At 31.6% G+C, this 20,158-nt stretch overlaps 1 protein-coding gene across 1 annotated transcript in view; it reads left to right on the top strand.

Annotated features, from left to right (window-relative positions):
- Positions 1 to 15,684: 15,684 nt before the first annotated feature.
- The window catches only part of LOC108911600 (serine proteinase stubble), an 89,597-nt gene continuing 85,123 nt past the window's right edge, over positions 15,685 to 20,158 (top strand). Inside the window, exon 1 of the mRNA XM_023454617.1 lies at positions 15,685 to 15,787. Coding sequence (XP_023310385.1) covers positions 15,685 to 15,787 — 103 coding nt within the window. The remainder of the gene's footprint in view (positions 15,788 to 20,158) is intronic.

The following is a 20,158-nucleotide window of genomic DNA, read 5'->3' as shown; positions in this document are numbered from 1 at the left end:
CAGATTTATTTTTTTAAACACGTTTTCTTCATATTCTGAAAATTTAAACATATCATATTCAAGGACTTAATTTTTTTTGTCTTTCAAACTATTACGATAGAAAGCTCTCTAAAAATGGATTCTTGTTGCATACTGCTATGATTCAACATTTTCGAGATAAATGGTAAAATGTCATACCATGTCTTATAGGTGTTTGTTAAAAGAGTTGTGATGAAGTATTGTCTTCTTTGTATGTCTTTTGAAATCTCAAATAAACTGATTATTTTCTAAAAAAAAGGTCTATACGATTTTTTTGTTAGTTTGCGACGAAGAATCCACTAATAAAGTTTAGTAGTATTTTAGTATTTAGTGTTTTAATTACACTCGGTAAGTATACAATTTTTTTCTGCATTTTCGACACATTGAGACTTTTCCTGACAATATTTTTTCCTGATGATTTGTTTTCGATTCTATCGCATTTTCAATGTTCTAATCGAATCATTATCCCAATTATTTTGTCAATGCCTACGGTTGCGGAGTATTCATTATACATGATGTTTAAGAAAACATTATTTATAGAGAAATTCATTATCCAAATATAACACAAAAAGTTCCTGTTAAGATCCGTTTCATCCGTACATACTTCATTTCTAAAGTTTTTTCTACTCTTTCAGTTTTGTAAGTAAAACTGTTTAATGATATTGTGGGACACATCTACTCTGCGAACTACATGCCCAGTCCAGCTTAAATTACACCACACTATCTAGAAAACAGCTAAGATCATTTGTCAGCAGAATTTCCAGACAGATCGGTTTCTAACTTATTAGTTCTCATTAGCATGCCACAGAGATTAGTAGGTCGTTCTCTGCCAGTAGATATTAAAAAAATAACGAAATATAATTTGTAATTTAGTTTTGTTGTCATTATAACTGTTCTATAAAAATGCAAAAAAGTCAGTTGAATTAATTGTTTTTTTTTTTGAAAATTATTTAAGCCAGCATGTAAATACGCGCACTTTCAACGCTAAAATATGTATTATTTTAAATAATTTTTTACATAAATTTCGGTCAAGTTACTTAAGTCGTTTCGAAAAAGTTAAAGAAAATATATGAAAAAATTTAATTCCCTCACATTTTTTAAACACCTTGTATATCAACTTTTTTGTATTTTTTAACCAAATTTTATTTAAAAATTGAAAAAAGATAAATACTGCGAATTAATTTTCTAAAATTCTTTCAAATATCTGGTGTAAAACATAGCAGGGTTTATTTAACTTAAAGAGATATGCACCACAAAAACAAAGACTGACATAGGTACCTATTATTTCTTGTTGTACTCCATCGCCTGCATTATATTTCAGGCAAGACGTATGCAGAAATTAAATCTGACATGGAACGAATTATTTACGCTTGACAGCTTAATTATATGTATAAGCCTAAGTCTAAAAAACTTCGTTACAAGTTTCAAAAAAGGTGGCGGAGGATATACAAAAACTGCAGATTCTCCGATAAAGAACTGAAGATTGTATTAGACCGGTCGAGATGAACGACTCGAAAATCGTGACTAGAGAAGGCAGTCAAAGGCCAATGTTCCAGAAACAATAATCAAAATAAAAAATAGTTTAATAAATTCATAACACATGTTTATAAAGACAACCATTGTCTTTTGTAGAACTTTTAAAATAAACAAAAACCCACACAATTTATTAGTAACGAAATAAAATTAATTTGAAGGACTTTTTTTATATAGAAAAATTGATTTTTCTTGTTTGTTGAATAAATTTTATTTAATTCAACTTCTAAACTTCTACAGTGCGTGGTCAAAATTCACCCTATATGTTCCAATAAACTACTAGTTAGTTCCATTTGCAAGGAAGGTGAAGCCCATGAACATATTGTCAAGCCATCTGCACCCTTAACCTCCTCTCTCAAACGGGCCAAAAACTGCCCCGAAGAGGGACTTTCAAGGCAGATAAAGCCCACGAACGTATTGTCACGCCGTCCGCACCCCAATACCCCCTCCCTCCCAAGATCCAACCCCAAAAGTGGTCAAAAACAGTCAAACAGACCATCTGCCGGAATTTTTATGATCGGGACTTTATTCCAGAGGCCAAAATAACTTGCACCCACGGCAATTTTCAATTTTGACCAAGACCACTAGTTTTTTTAAATTATATACGGGGTGTTTGGTAAATCGATGCATTCCTTGCAGGAGGTTATAGTACAAGTGATTTGTGATATATTTCCTTAATATACCATATTCCGAAAACGATTAGTTTCCGATCTACAGGGTGTTAAAGTTTTAATAAAAAAATGCAAATTTAAAAATATTACGGAAACCGTTCAGAATATTTTAATGAAATTTTACAGGCTTCGACAAGTGTCAACAATACACGTTTTACTCTAAAAATATTGTTTTCAGTTTCACCAGTGCCAGTGGCGTGCGCACATGCACTTCTCTGGATATATTTAAAGAAAAAAATGTTACGCAACTGATTTTTCTTAAAATAAAAATTATTTTTGAATTTCCTGTTCAATTTGGAAGAGAAAAGGTATCTTGCCTGTTTTTCTTATGATGCACCGTTTTCGAGAAAAAAATTAAAATCGATTTATTGCATGGCGTAATCCGGTTTCAATAATTTGAAAAATAGCAGAAATTATGCATTTAGTTTTTTTGTACCTACTAATTTTATTACAACACGTTATTACTAAAGTGACAGCTATTATTAATTTTGTCAAACAATAACAAAAACGAGTGCACAGCCAATCTGCTGATAAATTTTTTTAAACTGATATTGTTAACTGTGAGGAGTAATAATTTTTTGGTACAAAAAAAACTGAGTGTATAATTTCTGCTATTTTTCAAATTATTAAAACCGGATTACGCCATGCAATAAATCGATTTTGATTTATTTACTCGAAAACGGTGCGTCATAAGAAAAACAGTCAAAATACCTATTCTCTTCCAAATTGAACAAATAATTCAAAAATAATAATAATTTTATTTTAAGAAAAATCAATGGCGTAGCATTTTTTTCTTTAAAAATATCCAGACGTGCTTGTGCGCACGCCACTGGTGAAACTGAAAACAATATTTTCATCGTAAAACGTGTATTGTTGTTAACTGTCAAAGCCTGTAAAATTTCATTAAAATATTCTGAGCGGGTTAAGCAATATTTTTAAATTTTCATTTTTTTATTAAAACTTTAACACCCTGTAGAACGGAAATTAAGCGTTTTCAGAATATGGTATATTAACGAAATATATCACAAATCACTTGTACTATAACCTCCTGAAAGGAATGGATCGACTTACCAAACACCCTGTATATTATAAAATCATGAATGGTTATATTAAATATAATTAATTAATTATTCAATGCAGCTGCTGTAAACTGATTGCACTCAAAACAACCGACTACTTTAAAATAATGTAATTGTTCTTTCAGTGTACGGTGGAGGTATACATGTGTTGCGTTCTGGTAGAATACTGTTACAACGCAAATACACAGAAACGAGATTAATTGTCATTATAGTATAAAAGGTAAAAATTCTTCATTTCGTGGCAATTCTAATTGCAAAAGGCAAATTCTCATTCATACAGAACAATGCAGTTAACTTGAAACTACCGGGGCGTGAAGCCGTGATGCTGAGATGAGATTATGAGCTGGACGGCTGAAATTTAAAATAAAGTTGTTATTTTGTACGTGAAAAAGTTTATTAACACGGAACGTAATTCACGGCAATTTGCGCAAAGAAATTCGTCTCGCGGAGGTTCCCACGAGACCACGGAAGCTGAAATGAGGTAAGAAATGAGAAGTCTGAGGCGGGATGTATTCTTCAAACGAGAGTTTTGCAGTTTCTTGTTAGGCGATTTTAATTTTGTATTAAGAAGAAATGTAATCAAACTTTGTAGTCGAAGAATAATTAAAAAGATGACGTACAAAGAAGTTCATGTAGCTAAACGCTTTGATTTCGAATTATAAGATGAAGATAATGTCTTAAACTGCATTCTTCTGCTTCTAGTATTAACGATGTGTTGTTGGTAGCTATATTTGATCGCAGAAGATAAAAAAATACGAACTGTATTCTATAAATAATTATGTATCATCTAAAATTTTGCGTCGCGTCAAATGAAATGGACATTTTTCCGAGAACATTTTAATTTCTTTCAGTGCTAACATAGACTCTTTGGATGATGGCAGTTTCATGGCTGTTTTATGGTATACTGAACTACCCAGCTATAAAAATAGAATTTATTGTGAGAATTCTAAATTTTCTCCAGAATAATTTGGAAAAACACACCATGAATTTAGGAACCAAAAATAAAGAGATATTTTCTTCATCTTTTGTTTTTGTGAAACAAGGCGACAAAAACATTTTTTGACAGGCAAATGCTTTTACTTTTGGGTCGAACATTTATTTCAAAACATTTGTATGTGATTATTGGGGCTAAACTTTATGGTGTTTGTCATATATTACAGTATGAAATTTCACGTTATTAAAAAGGTATTATTGTTGAAATTGTGAGAAACTTAGTAGTTGAGAGAAAGGCAATTGAGTGCCCCAAAGTCTATCAGCCCCTATTATTCAATACATATACATATGTCCAGAAACAAATAGTCCATACTTTAAGAATGGCTACCCTGAATAAAAATAAACCGACCGAACTTTGCTTCCTTAAAAAGTGATCGGCCACTAAAAGTAACTTTATAAGAAAGCAAACTTGTTGTTAGGCAACTTGGTTAATTTTCATTCAAGAATAGTTCATTCGTTTCTGAACATCTTATATATTAAGGAGTAGAAACTGGTTTACTTTGGGTCAGTCATCTGCGTTTTCAGCTAATACAAAAATATTACTTTTTTTCTAAAACGAAATTTTACATTATGCTCGTTATATTCACCGTAAAAAAACATAAAATTATGTCACCAAATGTCCGAGAAAGTTGTAGCTAGCAAATGGTCAAAAACTGACCCACGTATCACGTCCACGTGATGGACGTACCACGTCCTAAAAAATTGACCTGTACTAGATTTCATTGCATTATATAATTTTTTGAAAAGAAGCAGTTCAAATTTGATTAAAGAAATTACCTTTGACATCCCATATCTAAATAACAAACAAAAGATCATAATTACTAAGCGAATGTATGTAATTTTCTCATTTTCATTCAACTGACTAAAGGTTTGGAAAATACGAAGTCTGTTCAGAAAATAACCCAACTTTACTTTTTTAAACATTATTAATTTTATACGTTATTGGTTCTTGTCTTCTTCAAAGTACTCCTATTCATACACTTTTCCCAGCGGTGTTTCCATTTCGTGTAACAGCCATCGAAGATTTCTGTGAAGAAATTGATTTGACGTCATCAACAGTCTGAAGACGGCGTCCTATCGGCACTAATTTTAATTTCAGAAATAAAAAACAATACTTAAACATGTTACACTCAAATAACAATATCACGAAAATTAAATGAGATCTCAGCAATCCAAAAACATGTGGTTACAGAGGAGGTTACTTGCAACGCAATGCTGCCAACCGAATATCAGTAAATATCTCCATTCCAAAAGTTCGATTATTTTCTGAACAGGCCTCGTATGTGTTTTGTAACTAATTCTCATATGCAAACTATTTCTTGAGTCATGTAAATGTCGACTGTACCCATTATCCTTATCGTATAAGTCAAATATAAATAAACAATTGTAGACATCTGCCTCTACTAAAAATCAATTTGTAAACGCACCAGAATTATTAAATAAAGCTCGCATCGACAGCGATCTTTAAAGATTCGATAATATCTTCATTTGTGAACATATTGAATAGAAAATATACTGGTTTTTATGAATAATTACACCGTTTTTCTCGTGTAGTCGGAATTTGAAAACACTAAATGCACTTACATATATGTATTTCACGTAATTTTAGTGGGATTAACTGTGAGCAGCCAGCCGTCTATCCTTAACGGATTTTAATATCAACATCCATAATACTTTCTTCCTCAAACATCTCTGCAGTGTATCTTAAACCTACACAGATAATTCCTGAACAATCGGAATAAACAAATTTAAACTGACGTTCGTTTTCCTACTAATATACTCAAACAGCAAAATGCGGCACAGTCTGCCTTGACAACATTTCAACAGCAATAACATAAAACACATTAAACGTACACATTGTACCCCTCCACTCGTTCTTTCATTGTGATATGACGGAAAAGCACAATTCGTTTAGCCCGACTTCATTAAAACAGCACAACAAAATTGTAATTAGAAATGTTGCAAGTGATAACCCCCACAGCATTAACACCAGTTTCAATGTGAACATATGAAGTCGTAACTCAAACTATAGTTTACACGTACTACCCGCTGTTTGTGAAAATGTCTGCTTCGACGTAAAATGAATTACAAAATATTTACCACGTTTGCTTGAATTATCGGTTGACGCTGCAATGTTTCGCTTATTAACATAAAAAGTACAAAAATAAGCTGATAAATTGCAAGTTAAGTCCACTGACCTATGCTAATGAAGTGTAAAATAACTAAAAAAAAATCCCGGGATTAATATCATTCCAACATTTATTCAGGGTCGAGCATATTGGCAAATAATGTTGAATTTGGTTCAAGAATGTGTTAGGATTTACTCAGGCTAACTATTTTCTTGGATAGCAATTGGAAGGAGTCATTTACATAACATTCAACCTCTCTTAAATTCTTTTACTTTTTTATGTAAGAAAAAATAATACAGACCAATGTTTAGGGAATCTCAAAGAAATATATAAAAAAACAATTAAATGTTGCATTTCGGAGATATAAATGAAACATTTTTTTTTAATGGAACACCTTTAATAATTTCGTCATTTTTTGTATTCCTCCCCATTTTCTGATTGATTACAACGATATATAAATACATATTATATTAAAATTCATTCATGTGTACATTTTGGAATAAAATAATTTTGAGTAAGAGATGCAACACTGTATTATATAAAGATTAGCACGTGCTTCCAAGAATAGAAGGTCAATATCAAGTTACCAAGGGCTTCTCAGAAAAATTGTTGTTTGTCAATAGCTTTTGATGACTTCTTAGACCATTGTTGTCTCTCACAAGGTTTTTGCTGACTTCAAGTACTTCTTAAGAAAATTGTTGTTTGTCATCAGCTCTTGCTGACTTAAGACTAAAAACCCTATTAAAGGTGTTGTAGCAAAGCAACCTCACCTCATCATTTTAGTGTATCTCAAAATCTTTGGTTACTTGCCGACTTTTTAGAACATTGTTGTCTCTCACAAGGTTTTTGCTTCAAGTACTTCTTAAGAAAATTGTTGTTTGTCATCAGCTCTTGCTGACTTAAGACTAAAAACCCTATTAAAGATCTTGTAGCAAAGCAACATCACCTCATCATTTTAGTGCATCTCAAGATCTTTGGCCACTTAAAGTTAAAACAGTCCATCGTAACAACTTTTCAGAACTTAAAAAAAAAATTAAATTAAAACTCCCAACAAACTGTAGAAAAGTGATAATCAAAAGTAATTTTTTGCAATCCAAAAGGCTTTTTTTTTAAAAGCCCACCGCAAAGCCACAGATGCAACATACATATCATATATTTGCCTTGACAATTTGCACAATATTGCAGTTTACTTACTAATCTTAAAAAAGATTACCATGAAACCATTGCTGTTAAATGTACTAAATCAATTATTAGATTCTATCTAAATTAATAAAAAATTTCTTATTATAAAAGGCGTTTTATAATTGCTTCATCCTGTTCTAGGCAAAGGGCATATGTCCCAAGCAAGTTTTACTTTGTAATGCCCTAATCTTGTTGATAGTACTAACTTCACATTAACTTCCTTTAATATTTTCTCCCTTACGCCATATAAATTATTAAATCGTTCTTTGTTTTCATTATATTTCAGAATCCTCTTTAAAAAGTACTACATGCAGAAAGTCAAATTAGGGCTTCTTCTATAGATCATAAAATTCATAACAAAAATTGAATTAAAAAAATATCCTTTGCCTTGAATGGACATGGAAATAACCCCATCCTAGATTATTATAAAACACTCTTTATATTATAGCATTTTTGTTTATTAATGTAATGTAATATATTAATATGTATTTAAATATTTATTTATAAAATATTTAAATACATATTTAGTAAATTTATTAGCAAAGAAGCATAAATATGCACTTTTTCATGACAATCTTGACCTCTATTGACTATTCATTGTAAATAAACCAAAATATTGTGTAAATTGTCAATGTACACCAGAACCATTTTAAGATTGCTATTACGTCACGAGTGTGTCCTAATATCAAAGACAGTCGTTGTGTTCACATTTATTATTTGTTAAACGCGCCAAAAAGAATGGATGGACGCGCCAAGATGATGGTAGAAATGTCTTCATAGTCTCAATCTATCACAGACATTCGTTCCAATATTTGATGTGTATTAAAGTGAAAGTAAATGGTAGACGTTTGTTGGGTAATAGTTTTAGACTGTAGTTTAACCAGAGAACACTATACCAATGTGTTCTCTGGTTTAACCACCGCAGTTAAAACAAAACATTAAAAATTTTACAGTTGTTTTGATCTCATCTCCGTACTAACTGTTGTTTATAATCTCTGAGCGATGAAATATCGATTTTTTGGCATATTTTCATAGCATTTATGGCAAAAAGATTTGAAAATTGTCAAGATGACATTTCAATTATTTGAAAACGGTGGCTAATTTGACTAGGATTTTTTATCTTACTTCATACGCATATTGCTTGTGACGCAATGGAAAAGATACGGTTTTAGTTGTATATGTCATTGTAATTAGAAAAAGGAGAAATTTCAAAAACGATAAATATTTATGATGTTCCATTAAAAAAAAAACAAAAGTTTGGTAAGTAAAAAAGCGAAAAATATAAGAAGAATGTTATGTGAATGTACAAGATTGAAGACACAGAATACGAATAAGTGCAATTATATAAAAAGAATAAAGAGAAGTCTAAGAACATGAGTAAGGTGTGTACAGAATTTCAAAGTAATTTATTTTTTAACTGTACCATTCTACCTCAGTTCTGTATCCTGAAAAGTGGTTTCGTTTAGTTTGTGATAATTTTTTAGTAACAGATTTTACTCAAGAAATATAATTTTACTTTGAAGCGTAGGCTCGTTTAAATTAATTTTCATGAAATGAAATTATATATACCTTTTGAAAGCAAATATGTATCTAGATATCTGAATATTTAAATGTTAAAGAAGCAACTCTATACATAAGATGATTAGCAACTTCAAAAAAACTACGTCATATCTCCGGCATTAAAAGTAGTCGATATCACCAAAAGTTATAAAGAAAATATTTACAGATTTCGAGAAAAAAATTATCGAAGTTCTCGATTTTATTTGGGGACATTTAAAATATTAAGTATATCGTATTAAAGTTGAAACTATTCTTGATGATTTACCTACGTGAATGTACAGTCCATATAATATTTGTAAGATAGAATTCCAAGAAAAGAATAATCCAATAAAATTCGGTTATCGGAACTACTGTAACAATTTACCGCGACAGGGGCGTGCCTTGAAATTATCCGCGTTATGTTCAGAATATTAGAATATACTTAATTACATTTTTGGATTAAAATATGTTTTTATTTCTTTTATAGTATAGAAGAGTAAAAATCATAAATAAACTAGAAGATAATACAATTACAAACACGCTGGTACAAAAAAAGAAATAAACAAAAAAACATGAATTTAAGTAACCTACTACAGAGACTGGGAAGTAATGTCCTTTCTTTTATTTTTCACACTGATTTATTTTAATAAGAAATTACACTGAAAATGCACAGGACGATACAGAAGAAACACATAACTGCAAAACACAGCATGCACTGCATGCTGCTACGATGAACGCCACGCCGCCAACGTCTTTCTATCTCGGATGTCCAATGCGGTCTATTCTTGAAATTATATCTTAACAAATATCCTACCGACTGTATTACAGCAGCTATTCTCAGCAATTTACAGCTGCAAGATCAGCGATAAGGAGAATTTGTCTTGATTAATCAATACCGGATTACATGTGCCCAAATTTGTATACGAGTTTCAAATTTTCAAAGAAATTATATCCCACTTTTGTTTGCAACAGCTATAACTCTACTTTGAACAAAGACAAACGATATTTTTTTATCAGTCTCTCCTAAAAAATAGTATTTTGTTAAGTTTAATGTTCTTCGAGCGTTATGACCGATTACACAGCCACACAAAAAAAGAAAAGTAGTCTGTACTTTTCATGCGACATATGTTATCCGTAGTATTTTTGCCTCCTGATCACAAATTTGGTGTCAGAATTAAGTTATCACATCACAGGAATTTCCTAATCACAAAAAACAGGTCAAAAATAGCAAAAATTCACGAAAAAGTGCTAGGAAAAATAGAAAAAATTTAGTTTTCTATATTCAAATGCTCATTTATATAGTTCAGATCCCGCTGAATGTGAATTAGCGGTCAGAATTGATGGTTCTTTTTCTAACCTCAAAAAAACGGCTCAATTAATGTCAGATATCACGAATTTTCAAAAAATAACAAATTCGCGACAAATTTGTTATACGGGGGGTTTTGGGGTTGCTGATCATGGATCCAAGGCCAATTTTGCAAAATTCAAAGTGGCAGATCCAAGATGGCCGACCAAATTTTCAAAAAATAACACATTCGCGCCAAATTTGGGATACAGGGGTTTTCGAGGTCACTGATCACGAATCCGAAATCAGATTTACAAAATTCAACCCGTGAATAAATCTTTTACAGAAAAAAGAACAAGATATAGCCGAAAAAAGTAGGTTAACACATGATTGGGTACTCAGGTTATAAAGTAAAATATTACAAAATGAATTTCGCAATTGTGACCTCGAATACGTAATCAGCGACCCCTAAAACCCCCGTATACCAAATTTGCTGCGATTCTGTTATTGTTTGAAAATTTAGTCGGCCATTTTGGATCCACCATCTTGATTTTTGTAAAATTGACTTCGGATCTGTAGTCACCGATCCCGAAACCCTCCGTATACCAAATTTGCTGCGATTCTGTTATTTTTTGAAAATTTGCAAAATTGACCTTGGATCCGTGATCAGCGACCCAGAAAACCCTCGTATATCAAATTTGTCGCGAATCTGTTATTGTTTGAAAATTCGTGATATCTGACATTAATTGACCCGTTTTTTTGAGGTTAGAAAAAGAATCATTAATTCTGACCGCGGATTCACATTGGGTGGGGTATTAACTATATAAATGAACATTTGAATATAGAAAAAATTTTTTCTATTTTTCCTAGCACTTTTTCATACATTTTTGCTATTTTTACTAGTTTTTTGAGGATAAGAAATTCCTGTGATGTGATAGCTCAATTCTGACACCGGATTCGTGATCAGGAGGCAAAAACACTACAGGTAACATTTGTCGCATGAGAAGTACAGACGACTTTTCTTTTTTGTGTGGCTATGTTATTAATACAGCTGAACTTTTCCGACTATTGCAGTGTAGAATAAATAGAATGACAATCCTAAATGGGGTATAAAATAAATATTATTATCAGTGTACAAAATCCAATTTTATTCTGTATTCCCCGTGGGCACGGGAAACGTATATAGCCGCATGATGATGGATACGTAAAACAAGTTCAAAAAGCCTATCAGAAGAATTAACTTTTGACGTTTCGTCCCGCATGTTGGCGGAGAAATTTCCGCTCAAATAGAGCTACGTATCGAAAGTAATTTAAATAAAAATGTAATTTTCCAGCGCTGCCGTTCGAAGCGGGCATTTCTAGCGCTTGTCGGCTGGCGAGTTGAACTTGATATTTCAAAATGTCAACGGCAACAACGAAATTCTTAGATTAGGTAAACCCGTATTTTATTGCCTGCAGATCTTTATGAAAGTGAAGTTATAATGTTCTTTCTGATAGTGCAAAGAGAGTAATACGAAGAAACGAACTTTTAATAAAAATTATAAAATCAACCCATATAATTATTTTTATGTCATTTTAAAGATAAAAGGTTTCTACAGTACTTAATTCAAATTAATTATAAAATTTTCTAAATTCATCATTTAAAGTTACACCTGTATACTCTTTGTGGTCTACTAAAGAAAGTAATATTTTAACTTGGATTAACTGACCTAACAACATGTTACAGAAATATTTTTGCCCAACTATATTTTTAAAGTTATTTAAAAGTGATTTGGAATAAATAAGTCTAGTCATGTCTCCAAATAAAGTTATTTCTGAAAAATTATCCTATATGTATATCATAGAAAAAACAGTTATTGTATTTCACTGGAACAGCATTCCTTTAAAAAAAAATACCGATCGACAGAAACATAACTAACATTAGCTCATTGTGTGTTAATACACATGTATGCTGCACAATAGACAATAGACTGTTTATTTCGAATTCTTCAATCAATATCTGCCATAATGTTTTGCGACCAATTCCATTTCAATGGGAATTGTTCTCTGGCTTAACTGTCACCGCTGGTAATTCAATCAGCGATACGCTTGTTAATGTTAATAGATTTTTTTGTGGCGGTGACAAAAACTTTCCATGAAATAAACACATTGGAATTCAGTCTTTGCCTTTGGCGATTATGTGTCACAAACTTCAAAAATGAATCACATATTTGAAATATTGTTGCTGATTTATATATTTTTTCAAAATTTGTTCTGATTAGTTTCTCTAGTTTATTCCTATTTTCTCTTTTTCTTCTTCTTCTTAAAAAGTCTTAAGTAGCTAGTTGGCATTTTCTTCAATTTCCTATGTGCAAAAGTTTCTTTCTAGTTGCAACCTCAACAGATTCCCTCTGTTAATTTTATATTGTAGATAGACTTCTTCAATAGTAAGTGTCCTGTTTAGAAAATAGGATCCATCTGAAACTGATTTCCATCACATTCAACACTATTAGGTTGTTTTCTGTAAAGAAACAGTTAACAAGTGAATATGTCCTGATTTTGAGTTCCATGATGTTCGACTCATCTCACTAGTAAATTCATCTGCTTTTTCATTTCCGTTTCCGTCATCTGACTATAACATCTAATACAGCTTGTTGGTATAGCAAATAGGCATTGTTGCTTCCTTTACCTTCCTTATCTTATCTCGTACGTTCTTTTTAGTCGTCATTTCTTCCTTCATGGTCCTCACTTGATCAAATCAAATTAGTTTACAGCCTCTTATATCTGTTGCGCCAATTTTTAAAGATCCATTTCATATTTCTCATCTATATTCCATAAATAATTATCCAGTTATACAGGGTGTTTATAAAATAAGGGCGTTCCTTGAAAAACTTTTATTAAGCAACTGATGGTGTAAAACATTACCTTTTAAATTGAAAAAAAAAAAAAAGGTTTAAAGAAAATTAAAGCCGTCCTATGTGCGTCAGCCAGCTGTACCTTTGACATCGAAGCTGCCGCGCCGCACTGTGACAGTTCTGATGGCGGTTTTGACGGTTTAAATTTTGTGTTCGAAAATGCTGAAATCTATTCAAATTTCGTTTAAAAGTAACACAAAAATTAAAGGAATAAGCGAATTACTTACCAATAGACGATATGCTCTACAAAATTTGTTTCCATATGTTAATAAATATGTTACCAAACGACGGTTAAAATGCACACGTGCAAATGCTCCCGGCATACGCTGTTGAAGATCTGTTGCATCGGCAATAAGCGTTCGGTGCACATTTTGCTTCAAACACCCCCAAGCAAAAAAGTCAAGAGGGTTCATATATGGATTTCGTACTGGCCAACGTACAGGGCCATTTGGTCTTATCGTGAAGAAGATTTGGGCACCGATTTGTAAAGAGACGTGCAGGTAGAGGTCTTTTAATATCTCATGAGCCGCGAAATGCGCGAAAGGCGTGGCGTATCCCCATAATTCTTCTAATAAGCACGTTGTGAAAACATTGACTCAGAACTAGATCATGTGCATCATTACAAGTAGACATGAACTAAGGCGCTCGAGCATCAATAAAGTCAACTGGCGAACGTGCGTTATATATATTTTTATTGTTTAAATTAAAGTAATAAAGAATAGGGCATTTTATTATGATATTTGTAATCGGATCAAAGACTTGTTTACGCTAGCTGTTTACGCTAGAGCTCGAGAGAGACTGTGAATAATAGGTGTAATGTTTTTAGGACGTAGAATAATTTAGGCGACGGTCGGAATTATGTTTCTGCGCATATGAAAGTCAAAGCTCATAAGATTTTAAAACATCTCTAACACTATTGAAAATTTAGTAGGTACGCCGTTTCTAGTAAAACAACATTCATCCGTAAAAGCACCTTGCTTGTAAAATCTGGTTCTTGTGCTGTTTGACGTCGAAACCACTGGCAAATTTCCAAGGCCGAAAATCATTGTAATTTAATACCTAAACCCTTTGCACATGATAGGGGTGTAATAATTTTTCCCTTAGTATATGCCACACTATACTGTTAGATACACTTCTGGGTCAATGTCGCGAGTACTGCGCCTCAGATCTTCCTCAACGAGGTTTACGATGTTTTTCTCGTTACCTTTCCCATCCACGACCTTCATATCTCAGGTGGACATTCCTGGTATTCCGTAACCTTTGACCTGTCTTTTGCACTGTTCTATTGTTAGGTTGTCGTCTGTTACGGTAACGGGCCGCATACAATCGACAAGTCTCATTTAAATTGTACTGACATTCTCCCTACATTAATACCATATCTGCTAGTTCTTGATCAGAACATTATACTGGCCTACCATCAGATTTACTTAATTGTGGAAGTCACGTGGACCGTCAGCCAATTAGAGAAGCGCTTCACGCGTGTCTAAAGTCCAAAGCATTTTGACAGTGCACGTGCACAAGATGCACAGGGTCGTCTTACATTTACGGTTAATATCCTTAATAATATATTTTTTTTGAAAACATATAGACCACCAGTTGCTTAATAAAAGTTGCTCATTTTCGTGCCCCTATCACCCTTTTTAAGGAACATACTTATTTCAGAAACACCCTGTATATTTCGAAGACATATATTTATATCTGACAACAGGGTGTTAAAATAATTTTCAGTAAGTTGTCTGATACAAAAGAGGTGCAGATGTTGGTCGCAATGACGATTGTGTAATGTATACCGCACAGGGCCAATGATCCACCAGGAGCGGGTCATCGACTGGTTGACTATTCTGCCCAATTAGATATTTTTTTACGTTATTTACTACGAAGCTGTTTTGTAAAATCGGCACTATAACCGACGACATATGTTTGCTTAAGTGGTGGTAATTGCTGTTAATTATATACCAACCTTTCTTCTTCGAATGATATGGTTATCCGTTCCAACAAGCTGTCTTTTGGTGCCAATATTTCATCGCTAACTACTAATAAATAAATGTGCAACTTTTAAATAAAAAAATTAAATAATTAGTTAAATTTGATAGGACATAGATTTCTGTAATGAACCTTAATTTCATAAAACAAATGATTGCAAATGATAATTTTCTTTCGCAAAAATTGATATGAAATCCAAACGTATGCAACGGACAATATATTATGTAATAATTATGATAGATTAATGCATTAAACAGAACGTGATTCAAATTCACAGCACACACATGAATTTATTGATAACTATTTTTCTTTATGTGTAGTAAAGATTTAATAATTTTTAATTTTCTCCACATTTACATTTTTCATCATTTGTTGCAGATGCTGCCAGCAGTTATAGTTACTTTAGCAACTTTCCTACTGGAACTGTGTAGCTCATCGCCTGTATATAACATGCAACCAGCATTCATCACTAATACTTTAGGTAAGTTAAAAAAAAGTTCAAAATATTAAGGACAAAATAAAAGAAACACAGAAAAGGGCTAGATTTCTGTTAACCTCAGTGGAGCATAACTCGAGACGATTAAATGATTTAATAAAAGAAAGAATGATAAAAAATAGGAGTTAGTGCTATAAAAAATTTAAAATGGTGAATCATTTCGTAAAACATTACTTTATATTATAGACAGCTCATTAGTGAATTTTAATAGATAAAAAAAATAAGTACTGGTTAAAAGTGTGAATATTCGAAATAAAAATAAGCGGTTAAAGTTTTGGCAGATTTTTTTTGGGACACCCTGTATATCGATATCGATATCATGTTCTGGAGAACTAGGTATATACATTGTAAAAAAATCATGTGAGTGAAAGCAATAAAGGTACGGAGTGAATCAATTGAGTGAAATTATTGAGTACATTTTCACTCGATACTGAGCATTTTGATAATTTTACTCATTTGTGATAATATTTGAACCAAAACTGAGTACTTTCACTCAAATATAGGTACTCCTTAAATAAATTCTGCAGATAAACACGTATTTGGTGCATTATTGAGTGACTCCACCTCATTCTATGGTTGTCGTGCGTTGTCTTTGTCTCTTCCCATCGTCCCCATTAGGTCACCTCGTGGCGCGATGTATGGCGTATGGACGAGTGTCCGTTAATCGGGTTACTTTGGTGAAAACTATTTTTAAATGCAGTGGCTTGATTACAATAATTAAAAACGATAATATAATGAGTCTGAATTAATATTTGGTTAAATAAACGGATAGTTAAATAGTTACCTGGTTATGGTTATCTATTTATTCTTCTAATCAGTTAACCAAGCAATTCCTTTAATCTAGATCTAAAATATTGTCTCTAAAACAGATCTGTGTAGAGACCACTGTGGCAACTTAGTAGTTTATGATTTTAATTAAAATTTAATGAGAATATAAAGTGGTGCAAAACAATCACTCCAGATATTAATGAAATGGAAGCAGCGGCGTCTGGTGCGGGGGATCTGGAGCGCCGCACAGTGGATGAAAATCTACATTAGGTTGCCAAAAATAGGAAATATAAAATTTTTAATTTTTATCAAATATAAATTTTTCTTTTCTACGTTACAAATGAACACGAATGTTAGAGTTTTAATAAAATATGCAATGTTATGGAGAAAATACTAATGATCAAACTTAGCTTAGCTTAAACTTAGCCTACTTAGTATTTGTTGAAGCTTTTGAAAATTGATGTAAGTAATGTTGATGTCATCAATGAAACATGTTTTTTCCATCATCTATGAAGTAATTTTATTATTTAATCCATTCAGAAAATTTTGTAACTATCAATTTGTATTGAAAACAGAATATATTGTATTGTATAAAAAAACTTTCATTGACTTCCGCGCTAAGACTTATTTAGCATGAAGTGTATACCTATAAAACTGTTGTACAAAAGGTGATGAAGCGAATCTCAGCGCTTCTCAATTCACAGCAGATTCTATCTGTATGTAGCACCTTTTGAGACTAGTAATATAGAAGATGAATCTGATGAAAATAATTACTGAAAATTGTTTTAACTTGAAAGGAATACAAAAACAAAAAAAGTATAAAAAAATTTTAAAAATTTTAAAAATTTTGAAATAAAAAGCAAAAGAAACAAAAATGGGACTACACTTCTTCCAACGTCTTAGTCATTAGTCCTCGGTTATGCTAATGCGAAGATAAATTATAAATAAATTTATACTTGGTCCTCATTCATATTAAATATTTTAAACAGTTTATCATAAAAAATAAAATCTATATATCTAGATGTTAAATCGTAAATATGATTATTAAATATACATTATTTAACAAGTTAGGAATTTTAGCCGGCTAATTTTGCTTTTCGAAGTTAGTGAATTCATTCATTTGTCGAATTTCATGAATTTTTTTATTATGCTTCCAACCAATCAAAATACATTTACATAATCTTGATTTGTGGGCCTCTGTGGCTTCCAATCTGGTTGCAATGTCGTCGGTTTAAACCTCTAGACGTTTCGAAAAACATATTGTTTTTTTCTTCACAAGTAACAGACTTTGACTCCGGGGTTATCAGTATTTTGGCAATTGAAATCCTAGTTTAAAATATTACAAACGAATCATTACAGGTGCCATTATAATGTGGATCGGTTTCGATGGATTTGATTTTGAGGGCACGCTATTTAATGTGATGATTCATGGAGTTTTCTTATACAATACAGGGTATTTACAAACTTAGAAAGAATATTTGAGAAGTAAATAAATCGAGATGCGAAAGCTCTATGGGCAGAAATATTTTTTACAAGTAGAATTTAATTCCTAATGACCTACCACATTGCTATGATAAAAACTTTTTTGGAACCGCTGACTTCACCGATAGATAAATGCTGGCGCTTGCCTATTTACAAATTGCTATACACAAAATGTGCAGCTAAGTCACAGTTTACATAAATGCGTAAAAATACAGGTAAATAAAAGTAAGAATCTACAAAAATAAATGACATTTCTCCACTAATCATTTTTACAATAAAACACACACATTTCAGTAATAAAAACTAATTGTAAGAATAATGATTATCTACAATTAAAACAGCAATTTTTCTCTATTTAAAGGCATTAACCTAATTCAAACAAATAATTTAAAAAAAAATTCTAAGAATCCTATCAAATGAAGTCAAACAATGTTTTTCGATACCTACCAGAAATCTAGTCACGCAAAAGAAATCTAATCTCACAAACGAGATTCCTTACTGCAGATATTAGAAAAAGATTTCTGGTATTGAAAAACATTGTTTGACTTCATTTCATAAAATTTAAAAAAAAGTTGAATTTTCATTAGCTTAATACTTCTTAGTACACACGATTGTGGAATTCTCTGGAAATAATAGAAATAATTTTTTTTTTATTATATTGATTTTTGTTTTTCTTTTAGAATGTATGTGTGTGAGAGAAATTAGAATGATTTTCATAATTGAGAGTGGAATAGCGAAAGTGGACTGTATTTTAAATGTGGTAACTTCTATACAAACACTTTACCTTCTCGTAATTTTACATAAGAAGCACAAATCACTGTCTATTACCAACAAGTAATGGGTGATTCACTATATTGAACCTCTTTAACTCTTTTGTTTAGTATTGAGTATTGAGTATAGTAGAACGTCTTCTAAGTGAACGGACGGTGTTTTCGTTATCTCTTTGAACTTCGTTATTATATATTGTCTCAATTTGTAGAGTATGGGGGCTATAAGTCAAAAACATATATCGCCAAATCAGGAGTGCCACAAGGATCGAATTTAGGGCCGCTGTTATTTTTGATATTTATTAATGATATAACATCTGATATAACCTGTCAAAAGTTATTATTTGCTGATGATCTAAAAATATTTAGTATTGTTACATCAGATAATGATTGTTCGAAGCTTCAAAATGATTTAAATAAGATAAATGAATGGTGTTCTACAAACTCATTGAAGCTGAATATATCTAAATGTAAAATAGTCTCATACACGAAAAGGGGGACAGTTTTAAAGTATAATTATCTAATTAATAACATTGCTATTGAACGTTGTTTGTCTTATAAAGATCTAGGTATATTGTTTGATTCTAAACTGGCTTTTACGGACCATATTAACAATGTAGTATGTTCGGCTTCTAAAACTTTGGGATTTGTTATTAGAAATATGAGAGACTTTTCGAATGTTGATTCAATGAAATTATTATATGTGTCACTCATTAGAAGTAAATTAGAATACGGATCCATTATCTGGTACCCTGTATATCATAATTATATTTGTCAAATAGAGTCGGTGCAGCGGAGGTTCTTGAAGTTTATTTATTTTAAAAGAAATGGTGCTTATCCTGATAGAGGTATAGACAATAAGGTGTTGCTTCAAGCTTTCCAATTGCAGTCATTATTGCTTAGAAGAAACTGTTCAGCAATTGCTTTTGTTTATAATTTAATAAACTACAGAATCGACTGCCCTGCTCTATTGGAAAAATTAAATTTATTTGTTCCAAGGATAGAAACTCGGCATAATGTTACCTTTTATTGTGATCTTGCAAATACTAATGTAATGAGAAAATCACCTATTTTTAATGCATGCACTATTTTTAATTCTATATCATCTTTGTGTGACCTTCATTTTGATAGTTTAGTCCAAATAATTCGTGTGTACGATGAAAAATTTAATGTAAATTTATAGCTGTTTCGTATATGTTGATTACATCTTACAAAGTACTACCTTATATTTATAATTTGTTTAGCTTTTCCTGTAATTGGGTGTAACCTGTAGGAAAAATAAAGTTATTATTATTATTATTATTATTATTATTATTATTATTATTATTATTATTATTAT

The sequence above is a fragment of the Anoplophora glabripennis genome, unplaced genomic scaffold (assembly GCF_000390285.2).
Source record: "Anoplophora glabripennis isolate ALB-LARVAE unplaced genomic scaffold, Agla_2.0 scaffold364, whole genome shotgun sequence".
NCBI classification, from domain to species: Eukaryota; Metazoa; Arthropoda; class Insecta; order Coleoptera; family Cerambycidae; genus Anoplophora; species Anoplophora glabripennis.
This window is presented reverse-complemented; position numbering and strand designations above follow the sequence as displayed.